Source organism: Natator depressus, chromosome 2 (assembly GCF_965152275.1).
Source record: "Natator depressus isolate rNatDep1 chromosome 2, rNatDep2.hap1, whole genome shotgun sequence".
Lineage (NCBI taxonomy): Eukaryota > Metazoa > Chordata > Testudines > Cheloniidae > Natator > Natator depressus.
The window spans coordinates 153,991,118-154,011,508 of NC_134235.1; the positions used below are offsets into that span (position 1 = coordinate 153,991,118).

At 43.6% G+C, this 20,391-nt stretch overlaps 1 protein-coding gene across 1 annotated transcript in view; it reads left to right on the forward strand.

The window, feature by feature from the left end:
• Positions 1–18,046, forward strand: part of FH (fumarate hydratase) — a 47,890-nt gene extending 29,844 nt beyond the window's left edge. The window contains exons 7-10 of the mRNA XM_074945167.1: positions 6,537–6,740; positions 8,028–8,155; positions 10,040–10,193; positions 17,648–18,046. Of these exons, the coding sequence (XP_074801268.1) occupies positions 6,537–6,740; positions 8,028–8,155; positions 10,040–10,193; positions 17,648–17,790 (629 nt within the window). The 3' untranslated portion in view covers positions 17,791–18,046. The remainder of the gene's footprint in view (positions 1–6,536; positions 6,741–8,027; positions 8,156–10,039; positions 10,194–17,647) is intronic.
• Positions 18,047–20,391: the final 2,345 nt, after the last annotated feature.

Below are 20,391 nucleotides of genomic sequence, written 5' to 3' on the forward strand. Positions count from 1 at the left end.
GCTGCAGCCCATCTGGTGAAGACGCTCTATGCCAACAGGAGAGAGCTCTTCTGTTTTCATAAAAAAACCACCTCCATGAGCAGCATAGGTTATGTTGATGAGAGAAGCTCTGCCGCCGACATAAGTGTTCGTATGCACGGCGCTATGTCAGTGTAACTTATGTCGCTCAGGGGTGGAATATTCACACCCTCTGAGCGACATATGTTATGCCAACATAGGCTGTTGTGTAGACTTAGCCTAAGTCCTGCTCAAAGAAAGAGTGATGTGGCTCAAATGTTTGCTCATGGAGGCAGCACTTTGCCCCCCATCAGACTCGTCTCATGCAGAGTGCGCCCCAGATAAATTGGCCTCCATACGGCGCACACCAGGGATGTCTGCAGCCTCTTGGTACCATTCAGCAGTATTGCAGAAAAGGTTTAGACTCTCCTCAGGCTCGATATCTTGCTCATGAGTGTTGGTGCTGAAGCCTAGTAGAGGCAGAGACTTTAAGAGACATTTGAGGGAGAGTCTCCTGCTGGAGCATTCTTCAGCTAAGAAGAAGGGGGCACTGCATCTGGAGTCTGTGCCAGATTTGTCCAGCACATCCCCTGAAAGGTCTCTGAGACAGACCTCTTGGTCATTGCCGCTTCCAACCACCGTGAAGGCATATGCAGCTACAAGAGACCTCCTTAGCCTGTCAGTACTGGTATCTCTGGTTGTGCAAGAGGGTTTGCACTCAGTCCCAATGCTTGTGGCACCTATCTCTCCACGTCAGGAACTCACTGTACAGTTACCTCCCAAACTTCTGCAAAGGCCAGTGCAGTCGAAAGGCAAGCCACCTTTGATATCTCTGGTACCACCGTCCCTGGGCTCAGGCTACTTCTCTCCAGTCCCGAATGGTTGTGCCCCACTGATGTTGGACATTTCAGATTCTTCCTCTTCAGATTCAGAGGTGGATTCATCGGCATCTCCATCACAGATTTGGGGACCACAGGTCATGCAACAGTCACAGCACTGGCCACCTCCTTCAAAGGAGGAATGGCCCGTTCAAGGCTGGGTCCCAGGCCCATATCAGTGGCCATTCCGGACACCACAGGACATCCCTCTAGGACCTCCCGCAACTGTCTCATTCATTGTCTTCAAGACTGCTCAGGGGGCATTGGCACTGGGAGCATCATACTCCAGTAACCAGTACCAAGCAGCCAGAAGTCACTCCCCACCGCAAGTCATGGAGCAGCCACCATCTCAGAATCCTGTGACATCCTCTTCCTCATGGCCAGACAAGGCTGTTGAGGTGGCAGGCCATTCACCAGCCCCAGAGGACCACTGGGCTCATCAAAATCTATTGAAAACGGTGGCCTCTGTTCTTGACATTCCAGCAGAGGTGGTGTGTGAAAGTTTTAACTAGTTGGTGGACATTATATCAGCCAAAGTGACTGCCAATTACTGAAGCCATTATGGAGCTGGTCAAGGCACTGTGGCAGACAGCATCTTCCTTACCTCCCACAGCAAAGCAATTTGAAAGGAGGTAATCAGTCCGCTCAAAGGGATACAAGTATTTCTGTTCTCACCTTCAGCCAGGTTCTTTGGTGGTGGGTGGCGGCTGCTAACAAATGGGAAAGACAAGGGCATCAAGCATAAATGCTGAAAGGCAAAGATGTGAAAAGAATAGACTTGTTCGGATGCAAACTTTATTCTATAGGGAGTCTAGAGCTCAGGACTGCAAACCAACAGGCACTCCTGAGCCACTGTGACTGCATTCTCTGAGAAAACAATATAACATTTAAAGACAAGCTACCAGAGGACTGTAGGCAGGACTTTGCCGTAATGGTAGTTGAAAATAAGCTGGTTGCCAGAATTCTCCAGGACAAGTAATAGGATAAGACAAGTAATAAGCTCCATAGCCTAAAAGATTCCAAGGTGGTGTTAAAATCTCATGGAATCTATACTCTGGCAACAAAGAGGAAGCAGTTTCATTCTCAACAGCCTTACAGTGCTCCTCCACCCTCTGTCTCAAGATCCACCAAGGAGAAAGGGCAGGGGTTATAGGAGACAACATCTGCTGCCCTTCTCTTCAGCATCAGTGGGCTCATCCTACCCAGCCACCTCACCCATACAGACATTTTAATATGTTGGTCGAGGGCAGTGAACCAGTGACTCTAGTTCCATCTGTTTCCACCCTTTGTTTAAAAATAGTTTATCCCATTTCCTAAGTGCTTGGGCTCATGTAACATTGGATTGGTGGGTCTTAAGCACGATGGAACTGGGGTATGCCCTCCAGTTCACTTCTCCTTGTCCTCCTCCTCCTCTTCCCCCCCACCTTTCCCATCTCTCTTCAGGAACCATTCTCATGAGATCATCCTTCACCAGGAGATTCGATTCACTTCTTCAGGCAAAGGGAAAGGCTTGTACTCCCTCTGCTTCCTGATCCCCGAACAAAAGGTTGTCTTGGACCTATTTTAGATCTAAGAGATTTGAATGAATTCCTGAAGAAAATAAAATTCTGCATGGTCACTGTCAAGGTTCCTTCCCCACTCTGAACTCTAGGGTACAGATGTGGGAACCTGCATGAAAGACCCCCTAAACTTATTCTTACCAGCTTAGGTTAAAAACTTCCCCAAGGTACAAACTTTGCCTTGTCCTTGAACCGTATGCTGCTTCCGCCAAGCATGTTAACAAAGAACAGGGAAAGAGCCCACTTGGAGACTTCTTCCCCCAAAATATCCCCCCAAGCCCTACACCCCCTTTCCTGGGGAAGGCTTGATAAAAATCCTCACCAATTTGTACAGGTGAACACAGACCCAAACCCTTGGATCTTAAGAACAATGAAAAATCAATCGGGTTCTTAAAAGAAGATTTTTAATTAAATAAAAGGTAAAAAAATCATCTCTGTAAAATCAGGATGGTAAATACCTTACAGGGTAATCAAATTCAAAACATAGAGAATCCCTCTAGGCAAAACCTTAAGTTACAAAAAGACACAAACAGGAATATACATTCCATCCACCACTGCGTATTTTACCAGCCATTAAACAAAAGGAAATCTAACGCATTTCTAGCTAGATTACTTACTAACTAACAGAAGTTCTGAGGCTGCATTCCTGATCTGTTCCCGCAAAAGCATCACACAGACAGACAGAGACACCCTTTGTTTCCCCCCTCCCCCCCCAGCTTTGAAAGTATCTTGTCTCCTCATTGGTCATTTTGGTCAGGTGCCAGCGAGGTTATCGTGGCTTCTTAACCCTTTACAGGTGAAAGGGTTTTGCCTCTGGCCAAGAGGGATTTTATAGCACTGTACACAAAAAGGTGGATACCTTTCCCTTTATATTTATGACAGTCACCCTAGCCTCGATTTATTCCCTCCCTGGAACAGGGGGACGGATATGCTGCCCTCGACTTAGAGGACGCTTACTTCCATGTCACAGGTTTCAGAGTAGCAGCCGTGTTAGTCTGTATTCGCAAAAAGAAAAGGAGTACTTGTGGCACCTTTAGAGACTAACAAATTTATTTGAGCATAAGCTTTCGTGAGCTACAGCTCACTTCATCGGATGTATGAAGAGAGCTGTAGCTCACGAAAGCTTATGCTCAAATAAATGTTAGTCTCTAAAGTTTTCGTGAGCTACAGCTCACTTCATACATCCGATGAAGTGAGCTGTAGCTCACGAAAGCTTATGCTCAGATAAATTTGTTAGTCTCTAAGGTGCCACAAGTACTCCTTTTCTTTTTGAGGAATCCATGTGTTTCTGTACCTGGGTCACTGGTTGCTCAAGGATCGGTCTGAGGCGCAGGTGTTAACCAGTGTATCCATCGTCCTGTCCACATTCAATGCACTGGGGCTCCTAATAAATGGGGACAAGTCAATTCTAAAACCAGTTGAGAGAATGGAGTTTTTTGGAATGGTCTTAGACTCCACAAAGGCCCAAAGGCCTTGCTACCACAATCTAGGTTTGAAGTGCTACAGGGTTTGGTGCTATGACTGAAGTGTATCCTCTCACCATGGTGCACAGCTGCCTCACACTTCTAGGTCACATGGCAAGCGTATACCTATGTGATTCAACATGCCAAGCTGCATCTTAGAAAGATGCAGGCATCAGTGTTTGCCCCAAGTTGTTGTCGTCATTTGGAGAAGGTGGTTCGAGTACCAGTGGCAGTTTTGTCATCTCTGGATTGGTGGGTGGACACTCTGAAAGTCTATGGAGTTCTCTTTATCTCCCTCATTACAAACCCTCACTTTGATACAGACACGTCAACCCTGGGTTGGGGAGTTCATTTGCGGTCCCTGCAGACTCAGTCTCTTGTCGTCTCAGGATCTAATGACTCATATAAATGTCAGGGAGTTAAGAGCTGTGTGACTAGCCTGTTCAGCTTTCTTCCTTTATATAGTAGGAAAGAAGTTGTTCATTCTGACAACTCTGCAACTGTGCTTTGTAAACAGACAGGGAGGAGCATGGTTGACCCAGCTATGCTAGGAGGAAGTTCGCTTCTGGAACTTTTGCATAACCAATTCAATTCATCTCAGTCCTGCTTACTTTCCAGGGAAACAGAACACTTTGGGAAATCAACTGAGTAGGACCTTCTCCGATCACCACAAGTGGTCTTTATGCTTGTACATTACCAAATCCATCTTCCAGCTCTGGGGGACTCCCCATGTGGATCTGTTTGCAACAGAGTCCAACAGAAAATGCCGTTGGTTTTGTTCTGAGGGAGGTCTTAGCCCAGGCATATGGACACATGCTTTTCTGATACCCTGGAATGACCCCCTCCTGTATGTCTTTCCTCTGATTCACTTGCTGCCCAGAGTCTTGTTCAAAGTCAAACAAGACCACGCTCATCTCATCCTCATAGCGTCAGTATGTGCTTGACAACACTGGTACTTAACCCTGCTGCCTTTCCTGTTGGATCCAGATGTGATTTCTCAGAACCACGGCTGCCTGTTCTATAAGACTTACACCTAATGGCTTGGATGCTTCATGGTAAAAGCCTTTGGAGAGATCCTATTCTAAAGATGTCCAGGAAATGCTTCTGAATAGTAGAAAACCCTCAATTTGGAGCATTTAACTGGCTAAATGGAAAAACCTCTCCATTTGGTCCTGTCAGACAGGCATATCACCGGAGCATGCACCCCTGAATCTCATACTGGACTATCTTCTGTACCTAAAATGTAAGAGTTCAGCAGTTAGCTGCCAAAAGTACTTTTACAGAGCTATCTGAGCTTTCCATACCTCAGGGAATAGTAGATCCTTTTTCTCCAACCCCATTGTTGATAGATTCCTAAAGGGCTTGGATCAGATAGGATCTTGCACATGGGGGTACAATCCATCCTTGGGATCTGAACTTGGTCCTAACAAAGTTAATGGGACCACCATTTGAATCCTTTGCAACTTGCTCTCTGCTCCACCTTTCTATGAAAGTAGCATTTTTAGTTGCCATTACTCAGCCAGAAGGGTGAACAAGTTGAGACTCCTATTGTCAGAAATTCCCAATACAGTTTTCCATAAGGATAAGTTTATCTTCTCCCTCACCCAAAACTTCTCACAAAGGTAGTCTCTAACTTTCACGTTAACCAGGCAATCTATTTACTGACATCCCATGAGCATAGAGATGAAGAGGTACTTCATTTATTAGATGTGAGAAGGGCTTTAGTTTTCTACCAGGAGTGTACTAAGTCCTTTAGATCCTCCACACAGTTGTTCATTGTGGTTGCGGACAGAGATAAGGGCTGACCAGTTCCCACGCAGAGAATTTCATCTTGGATCTCTTTGTTTATGCTACCAGTTGGCTAATATAGACCCACTAGCTAGAGTATTGGTGTATTCTGCTGGAGCACAAGCAACTTTGGCAGCTTTCTTGGCACAAGTGCCGATCACAGAAATTTGTAAAACAGCAGCTTGGTCATCAGTCCACACTTCTGCTTCTCATTATGCCATTTCCTTTCAGTTCAGGGATGATGCCAGTTTCAGACAGGTTGTCCTGCAATCACTGTTCAGGTAGACTGCAAGTCTATCTCCATGTTTGTGTGCCTGAGAGTCACCTGCAATAGAATGGACATGTGCAAGCACTTGAACAAAAAAGTTACCTACCTTTCTGTAACTGTTGTTGTTTGAGATGAGTTGTACATGTCCATTCCATGACCTACCCTCCTTTCCCTCTCTATCATAGTCTGTCAGGTACGAAGGAACTGAAGGGGGTGATAGGGTGTTTGAGCCATCCCGGGGGTACTTTTGAGGGGAGAACTTTTCTGACAGCATGAGGCATGCACGCACCTACCGTGGAGTGGACATGTGCAACACATCTCGAACAGTTACAGAAAGGTAGGTAACCGTTTTTTCCTCAAACAATACCACCATGATAAGAACTTTTCTTTAGGAAACTTTTGGTTGTCAGAAGTCTGGAGAAGAAAACATTCTGCTTGACTTGGCTGCTTAATATTTTTACTTTTATATTATCTGTTATGATTTTTGTATTAACTAGACAGCATTTCAAGAGCTTTGGCTAAGGGCATGCTGCTTTAACCAATGATTATGCCTCAAAAACCTGTAATACTCATTTCTCCTTAGGCTTGCCTTTTATCACTGCTCCAAATAAATTTGAAGCTCTTGCTGCTCACGATGCTCTAGTTGAACTCAGTGGGGCCATGAACACTGTGGCTTGCAGTCTGATGAAGATAGCTAATGATATTCGTTTCTTGGGTTCTGGACCACGCTCTGGTCTAGGTGAACTCATCCTGCCTGAAAATGAACCTGGAAGCAGCATCATGCCAGGTAGTGTATCCAATAACAAATGTCAATTACATTTGTGTGGAAAAGTAAGAGTAATTGTTAACAGTTATATGTAGAACTATATCACAGAGTTCAGTGGTAAAATGGTATGAAGCACTGAAATGATGCAGTTTTTGCCAGCCACAAATTCTCCATTTTTGTCCACAAAAATGTGTGTAAGTAAAATTATTTTGCTTTATAGTGTGTGTGTGTGTGAGAGTGAGTGTTTTTTGGAGAGAAGTGGTATAAAGGTTTAGTTGGCATGAGTCTGGGAAGAGTGCATTACTTATGATTGGTAAAGCCAACATTTTTTATGCAAAGGTTTTTATTGATGCAGATTTTTAGATTTACCCTCTGAATTCAAATAGCATCTCTTATTCAGCTTTAACAAATAAAGGTAGATTGTTTTGGGGACTGTGGATAAAATTTCATCCCTCCCTCCCAACCAGTGAAGATTGCATGAGGAAGAGGAGCAAGGGAGGGGAATAAGGACTTTGAAAACTCTTCTTCCTCCCCTTTCTAAAAAGTAATTCAAAGCAGGCCCTTCATGTGTTTAAGTGAATACTTGCAGATGGAATGGGTGCTTGTGTGTGTGTGTGATCTTTGTCTGTTTAGTTCCACATATAAATACAAACCATTGTGGCAGCTTGTGGGTTTTTTCTTCTGCAGAATATTTTTAAATGGGAGGGGTTTTAGGATTGAAACATGCACATAAATTTTCTGATCCAAATGGCCTTTGATTCTGATTTCTTTCCCCTGAAGTAAATGAAGTCTGTGCAGGTCATTTCTCCATATTGAGATAAGGGTGGAAGCCAACTGCCCAGTTCACGTGCTCCTGGAAGGTTGCCAGTGCAGCCCTCATCTTAACAAAGTTTGGACAGCCCTGCTTTAAAGTGTAATCTTGCAGCTCCTCCTTTCCTTCTCAAAGAAAGGGGAGAAATGTAATTTTTAAAAAGTTTTGATTGTTTTGTGGGAGCTACGAAGGGGTATAAGTTTCGGAATAATAACCTTTGTCTTGAGTAGCAAGGCATTCTGGGAGGCAAACAGTTGTCAAGGACATACAAGGTAAATGTCTGACAGGCTTCTCACAGCATAAACAAATCCTAGTTGTTATCAGAAAAGTGCAGTGGGTTTAATAAATCTGTGCCTGTATGTTCACTGCTTGACTGCCGTTTCTTAAAATCACATTTACCATTTCTGAGAATTTAAATTCAAAAACCAAAAACTGGAGAACTTGTTTTTTTTTTCGTTCGGTTGGGTTTTTTTTAAACACTTTCCCCTCCCCAACAGGAAAAGTAAACCCTACCCAGTGTGAGGCCGTAACCATGGTGGCAGCTCAAGTGATGGGAAATCATGTTGCTGTTACAGTGGGAGGCAGCAATGGACATTTTGAATTGAATGTTTTCAAGCCCATGATTGTAAGCTCAAAACATTTTTTTAAATTAAAAAAACAGTTATCTTACTGTATATCCTTAGGGAATAATTTCAGCGATTGCTTGGACAGCACAAGCACTAGAGAGGCAGAGAATATGAATAGTAGAAGAATCTTAAATTCTGCTTGATGATAAATAGCTCATCATTTTGAGAGAGAACTGGCTGTCCAATATGTAAGAATTGAGTATTTTTAGTACTTCATCATAGAAATGCATTATAAACTGTAATTATCATAGTGCCCCTAGGAGAAAAGGGCAGATGGCAAAACTGAGGCAGCAAGAATAACTTGTTTAAAGCCAAAAAGGATCTGTGTCAGAGCTGAGGTTTTGAACTGAGGAATTCCTAACTTCCATTCCAGTGCGCAAAAGACTTTTTGTTGTGCAGTCCCTTTGGCCTTCCCACAGTACTCACCCCAATTGCCCGGCAAGCCACTTATTAAATTAACTGTTCAGATTTACATTACAAATGTTTAAAATGTAAATTCAGGATAATAATCTTGGGTTCGAGGTCCCTAAAATATTTATCTTATGCATTTCCTAGAAGGACACATCAGAATCTTAATGTGACAGTTTCCTTACTGTGTTTAATGGCAGATGCACAGCTGAGCACAGGAGTATATAGCATACACAGTTAATCACTTTGACAGTTGAAATTTCAGGCTAAATCATACCTATATTACTTCCAGTAAAAATTTTGAGAGAGTTGAATCCACATGCTGTCTGATTCATTCTGCTTCTGGGAGGTGTCAAGGCAACAAGTACTTCATTTGCACACCTATCTTGTCTGGGTGCTTATTTTCCCTCTAGACTGGATTGTGCAGGGCATGGAGGAATAGAAGGAAACTTGTTTAGTGTAGGTGGAGAAAGAAAACAAAGGACTAAGGGGGCTGCCTTTCTCCATGAAGGGAGAGATAGGAAGGGGAGGAATGCACAGGGGAGAAATTGTGGGAAAGAATAGAGACAAAAGCATAAAAACAGGGAAGTGTGGTTGAAGGAAGACCAAAAAGTCAAAATGAGAAACAGCAGGAGAGATCATCATGAAAATAACAGTGGGGCTGGGCTTGCAGAATAGGCTACATTATAGCAGAAAGGTCAGGGCAGTAAAAACAGTGAGGGGGATGTAGGAAGCAATATTTTGTTTTCTTGCACCTGGCCATTTACTGTCTGCAACTTTCTTCATTTTTTTCATGCTGTTTAAGGGTATTTTAAACCAAATGAATAGACTATTAAAAGCGGTATGTACTTGTCTATGAATCTCCTAAATAGACCTAGTAAGGAAATTTTTTTTCATTTGAATAAGCATCTTTCTTCAAAGTCTCTAACTTTGACAATAATAATAGCATACTGAACAGCTACAGTAATATTCCCAATCGGAGATATAGGTGTCCCTTTCCATTATTATTCTTTACTAAACTTTGGCTTTAGTGCTATAATTGGATGCTATTTCGGGATAATTGACTGCCAGAGGGTATGCCAATTGTGCATCCACTTAATAATTTTAAATATCTTTTATTGATGTGTTTAAAATTCACACTTCTCTTTCTGAAATCACTTACATAGCACATGTTTAATCTATTGATTTCTAAGTAGTTTACAAACATGCTTTGCTTATATATTCAATGGTATGGATAATGTCTACTGCTGATGTCTACAAAGTGTTCTTCAGGATATGAAATGCTTCACATAAAGTGCTTTTTTAAAATATCAGTGACTCAATTTATATCGCAAAAGGAAGAGTACAGTACAGGACACAATCCTTTGCTAAAGATGTACTGTAAACTGGATGGATATTATAAGGCTTTTAAGAAATGATGTATCAGATAATGAAAATGTTAATAGATGTATCTAATAACTTTCTGCATTTTTTAGATTAAAAATGTATTAAACTCTGCAAGGCTCCTTGGAGATGTCTCTGTTTCCTTCACTGACAACTGTGTGGTCGGAATCCAAGCCAACACGGAGAGGATCAACAAACTAATGAACGAGTCTTTGATGTTGGTGACGGCGCTTAATCCCCACATAGGTAAAAGTCTGAGGCTGATATCTATTCATTAGAATATATAAATTTCTCAAAAAAAAAAAAGTGAAAGTTACTATGAATAACCAAGCAGTAGATTACTCTGCTTAACAAGGTACAATGTTTCAGACTTCTTATATTTTGTTCCTTGATCAAGAATGCACTCAAGTGTTTGATCAAAAATTAGTTTTTTCTTTATTGACAAACTGAATTAATAAGAGAGTTCATTATGGCCAGGTAACTTTTGTTTCTTTTTTTCTTTTTTTCCATAAGACTATTTCTAGTTGTTTACCTACATATTTTGAAAAATTCCATCACATTGTGATGTGTTAGAAAACTAGCATAGACAATTACACAATCAAGGCCCTGTGTTGGTAGGGGAACCTGTATATCCCAGACTCATGAGTAAGGCTAAGTTTTTTGTCACGGATATTTTTAGTAAAAGTCAGGGACAGATCACGGGAAATAAACAAAAATTCATGGCAGCCCGTGACCTGTCCCTGACTTTTACTAAAAATATCCCTGACAAAAAGGGTGGGTTCAGCACCCACTGCTGTTGGGGCTCCCGGGTTCCCCACTGCTACAGTGCATGGGAGCTCCAGGGTCCCCCTGCCCTGGGGCTGGGCTGCTGCGGGGTCCCCCTGCCCTGGGAAGCTGGTAGCTGCAGGGTCCCCCAGCCGCTCACCAAGGCTGAGTAGCTGAGCAGGGTCCACGTGCCCACTGCAGCTGCATAGCTGTGCAGTCACCCCACCAGGTTGGGGGCTGGGAGGTGCAAGGGCACGGCTGGCTGGGAGCTCCAGCCCCAGGGCAGAAAATGTCATGGAGGTCCATGGAAGTCACAGATTACATGACATAATCGTAGCCTTACTCATGAGTAGGGTGCCTGGGTCACTTTCTTCTAGCCATACTCTCATTTTGTACAGATAACATTAGTATTATAAATAAAACTAAAGTACAAAATATGAAATAAATGAAATACACCTTGTGATGTATTATCCTTTATTGTTTTTTTGTTCACTTATAAAATTCAGTAGTACTCAGTGTCTTGCATTTGAGTCTGCATTAGTGAGGTTGTGCTTTATCTTGCACTAGATCCTGCCTACCTGTTTGCCCCATCCATCCACACAATAATGCCTCTTCTATCTAGTTTAATCACACTGTACACACTGAACAGCATGTATATCCCAGAAGCTTTTGCGTCAAGCACTATTGATAAATGTGAATGTAAATACTGCTGAGGTGTACAGATGTAGAAGCTGGCTAGCATGCTTCATCAGGCTGCTGGCAATGTCAGCACCAAAGATAAACACTCTTACAGGCTAAGATATGGGTGGGATTTCTTGTCTGCGAGGATGCTGGAGAAGATGGAGGAAAGGGATCTTCAAGCTTATCTAAGTCCATTTCTACAGCTTGTCTTCCCCGGCCATATAAACTATACCTGTTATCCTCTTCACAATTTTATGAACTAATATTATTGTATAAATATTAATAACTACCACAACCTTTACTTAATCGGAAGTAGATAAAGAGCAGTTCTTCGAGTGGTTACAGATGTGTATTCCACTCAAGTGCGCACATGCCAAGTGCACGAGAGCTGGAGAACTTTGCCTGTAGGCGGTGCTGCGCTCATGCCTCTGGCCTTTAGCCGCTCCCCAGGCTATTTAAGGGTCCTGCCACCCTGATCCCCCTTTGTCCCTTTACTGCTCGCAGCTACAGTCAGAGCGTTTGGTGTGGTTGTTTCTGTTTTCTAGAATTTTATTGTATGTACACCGGACCCTCACTAGAATGCGGGATTTGGGATCAGTGTGCGGTACCGTATTAACGCGGTGTTAGCCGATGGCCAAGGATGTTTGGTGAGGTGCCAGCTATGCCCGTTTTATACCATCCGTGACTTTAACCGCTAGGACGCACTGTCCCTTCGCGGCGGGCAGCCCGGGCTAGGCTGACGGATGCCCCAAGGTCCTAAACACCCGTGACTTTAACTGCTAGAGCTCAGAGCTCCTTCGCAGTGGGCAGTCAGGATTGACTGACAGGCGCCCCAAGAGTTTGCCCCGTGGAGGTGGCACAACTCAACGCTAGGCTCTTAGTACTCTCACCTAATGGCCAGGCTTTATAGCCAAAACGGCTGAGGTTCTTTAATTGTGTTGGCTGCTTTACAGTAAACCAGAGAAACAAGTCAGGCTTATGCACAAATGGTTACCAAAATTTATAAACTAGATTCTAATCATGTGGTTACAAAATTGCTAGTGCCTACTTATTTAAATGTAGAGATGTTACACACACAAACAAGTTACAAAACTGAAGCCACAATCCCAAAGAGAGAAAACAAAGTATAGAGCTCTATTTCAAAATATGTGTACACTAAAGATAGGAGATCAGGTGTGGGTGCTTCTTACCCTCCTTGCATCTCTCGATTCCAGCGGTGCCAAGCCAGGATCGGTCACTCAGTTCCGCGGAAAGACGAATAAGGGACAAGGCTTAGGGACCCTCTTAGCTGCAGAAGCCTTGGGAGGCTGTCACTTATCTGACCAGCAGATAGTGAAAAACACTCAAAAATCATGGTGCTGTAGGTCCCATACTTATACCTCTGTACTCCTTTATTCTCTTTCTCCTTTCTTATGCCAAATTGGGGCTGGTCTGTCTGGGCGACGCCAGCTCTCGCAAGGGTAGTTTACACTTGCAAGGGAGAGAAACAATAAGTTTCGACTACTGGACATTCCTTTTATTAGGGTAAATATTTTCCCACCTAGGATGTTGGGGTGTGTGCATCACGCTATTTAGTAGGGGCTAAGAGCCATGTCTGTCACAGCTTCTCTGTCTGCTGTGAGCCTAATCGTTGTATATGTTCCCAGAGGCACATTGTAGCAGCACACCTGTGCTTCTCACCGCTTCAAAGGCTGTGCTGGAATTTATGTTAAGTGCCCTGTTGTTTTGGCTCCCTTGTGTTCCCAGCAATGCTGGTCTGAGATGGGGGGGCTGTCTGTCTGGCTACACGTAGGGACTGCGTTATAGCAGGGACCGCGTTAAAATGAATTCCAATTAAAGTAATTAAATTTGGGATCCTTGGCTGCGACTGCATTATATGTGAATTCGCGCTATATAGATGCGCATTCTAGCGAGGTTCCAGTGTAGTTTAGTAGTACCCCTAGGTTTAGTTGTATTAGGTTAAGATTGATTGATATTTACCCTGGGTGATGCCCTCAGTGAGGTTTAAACATTGTCCATCATGTGGGATGTCTATCCCCAACAGTGACCCCCACCCGTGGTGTGTTTGTGCACAGGAGAAGGGCAGATGAAAGAGGTGCTCCATGTTGTTTAAAAAGAAAATTCACATGGTGAGGGACTTGTGTCTGAAGCAGCACCTCTTAGAGCAGGCTATGAGGCCTGCTTCAGCACTGGGGACCTCTGCAGATTGCCTGGACCTGCACTCTCCCTCAGAGCTGGCCTGGGATGTAGCTCCCAGCTTGGGGTCTGGTGCTTTCCCTAATGGGAAGTGGGATTGTTCTCCTTTCTTTTGTCCTCCAAGAAAGAGGTCTCACAAGATGAACCAAGGCTATCCAGGACTTGGTGAGACGCCACCTTGTCTTTTTAAGAGGACTGCTGACTAGCATTGTATGCAAGATGGAGCTGGGCCACCTAACCGCTCCCTGGTACTTCCCCAGGATCCGTTAGACATTGTACCATTGGCTCGGGTACTGGCCTTGCGAGTCTGAGTTAGGTATCAACAACATCCTGCATCAGCACTGCCTCTGTCTATGTCATTGGTCTACCAGGCAGCGTCAGATCTGCTCTGCCTTTCCATTCCTGATGCCCTAATAATTCAGGAGCATTTGGCAGCAGGGGCGACTGCTGCTTCTGCTGTGCCCTCGGCATCATCTGGTTTGGTTGCAGATTGTCTCGTTCCTTGGCGCTGTATTCTGTTCCACCTAGGGTGACCAGATGTCCTGATTTTATAGGGACAGTCCTGATTTTGGGGTCTTTTTCTCACATAGGCACCTATTACCCCCCACCTCCTGACCCGATTTTTGACACTGGCTATCTGGTCAGCCTAGTTCCACCTGAGAATCAGAGTTGCAGTCAACATCCTGTTTGGTACTGAGGAACCCATCGGTGCAGACACTGTCTTTGGCACTGACTATATCTTTGCTGCAGACTTTTATCTTTAGGATTGGTACTGACTTCCGCTCAAGGACTGTTTTGCTCTGGGACTGTGTGGAACTGCAATGCCTCTTTCAGTACTGAAGGCACCAACTTCTCATTCATCCTCAGTACTGATACCATCTCCTTACTGGTTTTTGGATGAGGCTTGTTGCTTGCCTGCTCCTTTGGGGGGTGGCTCCTCCACTATCACTGGATGACTACTGGAGGCTCGTCGAGATCGAGGACATCTTCCTCTTCTTTGCTTTCCAAGCACTATTCTCAGCAGTCCTGAAGACTGTCCTCCCATCACCATCAGTACCGAAGATCAATGCTGTTACCGCAGTAGGGGTAGCGGTTCCTGGCCCAGTACCTACTAGCCAACAATGCCTTATGTGTATTCCCAGTGGCCCCCTTGGAACTCTTGGGATGTGGCAACTTGTTCTCTCTTGCCTATACCAAAAGACATAATTTCTTATGGCATTAACTTCTGTGGGAAGAGTTACTAAGCTGCAGGCTCTAATGGTGGGCTTTCAGTATATCCAGTTTTTCAAGGACATGGTTGCCTTGAGATCTCATCATAAATGTCTCTCTAAGGTGGTGCCACTATTTCATCTTAACTAGACAATTTACTTACCTATATCTTTTCCCCCAAACCTCATTCAAATGCTGATGAACAGCATCTTCACTCCTTAGATTTGAGGTGATGCTTGACATTTCACATAGGAAGAACAAAATGGTTTTGTTCACCACCTTGTCTTTTTATTTCCTTTGTGGATCACAAGAGTGATCAAGCGGTCTCCACACAGATAATTTCCAGTTGGTTAACATCCTGTATCACTGCAGTTTGAGATAACCACTGTGGAGGTGGAGTCTGAGTTAAGAGCCCATTTGACAATGTCCCAAGCAGTTTCGGTCACTTTTCACAGTGATATTTTTATATTGGACACTTTCAGGGCTGCTACTTGGTCTTTGGTGCATACTTTTACCAAGCTTTATACTTTTATGTCTGCATCCTGATCAGATGCAAATTTTGGGAAGGCAGTATTGCAGTCACTCTTTAAATAGACTCCAAGCCCCACCTCTTTTTGATACTGATTGAGTCACCTGAGAGGAATACACATCTGCTACTCAAAGAAGCAAAGACTGTTACTTACTGGTATTGTAACTGTTGTTGTTCTTAGATGTGTGTGCAAATGTGTATCCCATGACACACCTTTGGTTCCTCTGTATTGGAGTCTCAATTCTTGGCATTCTGTGCAAAGGATCCGAGGAGGGTTGGGGTAGTGCCACCATTAAATAGCGTGGGGAGGGGCTAAGGCTTTGGAAACACAAATGCTGACACTATGGCTACTGCTAGGCAAATTTCTCTGACTTTGGTGCGCTCAGTGCACACACACCAGAGTGTAATGCATCTCTGCACCCATGTCTGTAAGAACAACAGTTACAGTATCTGCATGTAACTGTCTTTTTCGGTTTTTAGTAAAACTTGAAAAATTATATTCCTGACATCAGTCACCTATTATATTGTTCCTTTTGGTATCTATTTCTTTAATTTCCTATAATTACTTTCTTTGAGGGCAGTGCATTTGTCAAGTCTGAATCCCAACTCTGTCACTCCAAGTGTAGAAGTGGGGCCCACAAGGATTTAAAAAAATTAATACTTGCCACTCCAGGCTTGTATTAAACTCCCAAGGTTACAGCTTTTCTGACCTTGGCTTGGTAAACGCTGCCACCATCCAAATGCAAAAAAACCCCCAAAAACCCTTCGAACTCAGGAAGGAGCACTTGGGAATTCCGCCCTGTGGGGTACCCTTAAGCGCCCCTCTCTCTCTCTCACGCACACACACACTCAGACCCCCCCCACACACACAGCCCCAGCTAATCAAACAACATGCACAAACCAATTAGGACACCAAAAATCCAATCCTGTTCTTAAAGAAGGTAAATTTTATTAAAACAAAAAGAAAGAAAATACATTTAGAACTTAAGCTTTTGCTAGATTTTAAAAGAGCAATTCCAAAAAATCAGGCACCCAAATAGCTTTCTTGGGGGTTCAGCTTAAAGGTTACAAGCAAACAAAAGCATGTGGGGTTAGCACAGAGGAGTTCACAAGCCAATAAGAAATAAAAGAAATAACGCTAATCGCGTCTAGCTAAACATTCTGATCTACTTACACATTTGGAGTTCAGATAAGTAGTTCTAGGCATGATCTGATGATTTATTATCCTACCTGTCTTAAGCTGCTTATAGCATGGCTGCTCTGTCCCTCCAGCCCAGAGAACAACAGACAAAGGGAAAGTTTCTTTCCCAATTTTAAAAAGTTCTACCTTTCCGTTGGCTCTTTTGGTCAGGTGCCCACTTTTTTTTTAAACCTGGGGGATTTTTTAACCCATTACAGGTAAAGCAAGTAAAGAACAGCTACAAAGAGGCATTTTTACAGCTAACTGGCTGGCTGGGTTTTCCATCAAAGGGAGCTATCCCCCCATTTATATATCACAGCATTAGTTTTATTCAGTTTGGTTTTTTTGGTGTTAAACTTAATGGGATTCAGTGGTGAAATTTTAACTCTTCCTACCTAAGAGTTGTGCTTATCACTGAATATTATTTTTAATATAGATCAACTACAGAGTTGTTCAAGGCACTAGGTAGCAACATTTGTCTGTTAAAAGTTGGATTACCAAGAGTAATACATCCCTTGCATGACTATTCTGCTATACTTATATTTTATATTTTTAAATGTTTGTTCATAGAAGCTCTTTATAAAAAAGACACAGAAAACCCAATCATTAACTGCATTCTTGTGTGTTCCAATTAACTAGTTCTTTCATTGCATGTGGAAATGAATTTACTCTGTATAACGTCCCAAAGAGTAGACAGACTACCACTGAGCACAGTCAGCGGACAAGAAATGCCCTGTTCGCAATAGCCATACCTATATGCTTTTTTGAAAATACTGGTCTCTAGCTGTTAAAATTTCCTAGCAAGAAAGTTGGCAATAGATGATCATGAAATGTTTAAGGAAAGTCATTGAACTGAGTGGCAACAAGCCTAATATAATTTCGTCACATCAAATTTAGCTAAATGGTTAATGACCAGAATATCTTTTAATTTTGTGGATTTTTTTTATATACTGCTTTAAGCCAACATTCGAGGAAAAATTTGGTCCAATGTATCCTTTCATATACCCTCGTGACTTCAAATTAAACAAAATATAGTAGCAGTAGTTTCTAATAGACCAAGTTGTCGTCTTTAAGAGGTCTTCTGAACACATAGTGGCCAAACTCATGATTAATCTGATGTTTCTTTTGTTTTAATTATAGGATATGACAAGGCAGCCAAGATTGCCAAAACAGCACACAAAGAAGGGACAACACTAAAAGAAGCAGCTATTAAGCTTGGATTCCTTACATCAGAACAATTTGATCAATGGGTGAAGCCTAAAGATATGCTAGGTCCTCAGTAATTTTAACAAGTGTACTTAACAGGAAAAAATTAAATTGTATAAAACAAAATATTTTGCAGCTCACTTTGTTTTTCATGGCCACTTACATCATGATTAAAGTGCTTTTTCTATATGGGGCATAAGGTTATATTAGAAAATTGTTCTAATATAATAAATATTCTAAAAAGATTGATTCATCCAACTGCATTTCATTGCCAGAGATACCTCATTATTATTTATGTAGTTTAGATGCATGTCCTCAAAAATAATTGCATTCTTGAAAGGATGGTGCTACCAGAGCAATATCTATAAAATTAACACTCTAATAAAAGGCAATGCGTCTTTTATTATTAAAACAAAACATAAAGAAATAATGTAAATTACTTCCTTTATAGATCATTTGATTAGCTAATTTAAAGTATTGGAGCCTTCTAATACTGGACTGCCTGCTTTAAACCAAAAGGAAACTTTTTTTCAAGGATAAACATGAATGAGTAACTTACTAGATGTCCTTGAAAATGTATTCATATTTTGCAGAATGTAATTTTAATATTTGTAAACCAAGCACCTGCATTGTCAATGCCAAGAAACTCAACTTTAAATTTGCCTTCCAATGTTTTACCTGACTAATTTCTCAAAAATTAAATATATAAAAACTTTCTTGTGTATCCTAAAGGACATTAAATTTCAGATTATTTTGTTCGCAGCCTTTATTAAATAGTGAAAGTTGCAGTAACCTGATCTAGTAACACCAAGATATCTAACCACATCCTTCAATTGTGTGCCAAAACAACAAATGGCAGACATACACCCTCAGCTAAAGAGGTAGATATTTTTGTCGGCTGGAGCCTAATACCTTACCCAGTGTTTGGCTGAGGGCTAGCTAACAGACCTCGTTGGATTAGATGAAATGAAGACATAAGGCACATTGAACAAGATGGGACATTGCGGAACTGCATATGGTAGGGAAGTTCTGTGGCCTCTGTTACACAGGAGATCAGACTAGATCAGGGGTGGGCAAACTATGGCCCATGGGCCGCATCCAGCTCACGAGCCGTTTTAAGCCAGCCCGCGAGCTCCTGTTGGGGAGCAGGGTCTGGGTCTTCCCCCGCTCCAGCAAGCCGGGTCACTGGGTTGGGGGCCGCACCATGCGGCTCCTAGAAGCCGTGGCATGAACCGTGGCATGGCTCCGCTCCTCCTAAGCGTTCCAATGGGAGCTGCAGGGGTGGTGCCTGCAGATGGGGCAGCGTGCAGAGCTGCCTGGCCGCACCTCTGCATAGGAGCTAGAGAAGGGACATGCCATTACTGCCATGAGCCACTTGAAGAAGTAAGCACTGCTCGAAGCCTGCACCCCTGAGCCTCTCCCCTACCAACCCCCTGCCCCAGCCCTGATCCCCCTCCTGCTCTCCAAACCCCTTGATCCCAGCCTGAAGCACCCTCTTGCACCACAAATCTCTCTTCCCCAGCCCCACCCTAGAGCTCATACCCCCAGCTGGAACCTGCACCCCTTCCCGCACCCCAACCCCAATTTCGTGAGCATTCATGGCCTGCCATACAATTTCTATTCCCCGATGTGGCCCTCAGGCCAAAAGGTTTGCCCACCCCTAGACTAGATGATCACAATGGTCCATTCTGGCTTTGGAATCTATGATTTTATAGCACACTCAGGAGAAATAATTCCCTACTGCCTCCGTTTGAGAATGCATGGCAAAGAAGGAACTGAGCCACAAAAAAGCAGCCCTGGCAAATCTTGCTATGGTCTATAGGTGATTCAGCAACTCGTGATCAACAGTACTGAAGGCAGTTGATAGATCTGATAATATCAGCATGTACACCTGGTCTTCATCAGCAGGAGCAGATCACTAGTGTGATCTGCATTCCATAACCAAATCTGGTATAGTAGAACCTCAGAGTTACGAACACCAGAGTTACAAACTTACTGGTCAACTACACACCTCACTTGGAAGTGGAAGTATGTAATCAGGCAGCAGCAGAGAGAGAGAAAAAAGCAAATACAATACAGTATTGTTAAAAATAAAAGGGAAGTTTAGAAAAAAGACAAGGTAAGGAAATTGGCACTTGCCCCCTATCCAACCACTTCCCAGCCCCTGACTGCCCCCCTCACAACTCCTGACCCATCCAATCCCCCCTGCTCCTTGTCCCCTGACTGCACCCTCCTAAGACCCCCAACCACCACCCCCCCAGAACCCCACCCCCTATCCAACCCTCCCTGACTTCTCTGATCCCTAACCACACCCCTGCTCCCTGACAATCCCCCCGGGATCTCTGACCCATCCAACCGCCCCCCCCCCCGACACACACACTCCTTTGTCCCCTGACTGCCCCTTCCCGGGACCCCCATCCCTAACTGCTCCCCTGGGACCCCACCCCCTATCCAACTGCCTCCTTACCATGCTGCTCAGAGCAGCAGGACAGGCTTATTGGTAAGCCTGGGAGGTGGGCGGGGGGCCCACAAGCTGTGCTGCCCACACAGCAGTGTAGCTGCAGGGGAGGGGGACAGTAGGGGAGTGGCTGGGGACTAGCCTCCCTGGCTGGGAGCTCAGGGGCTGGTCAGGACAGTCCCAGGGGCCATAGTTTGCCCCCCTCTGGTTTAGACTGAGC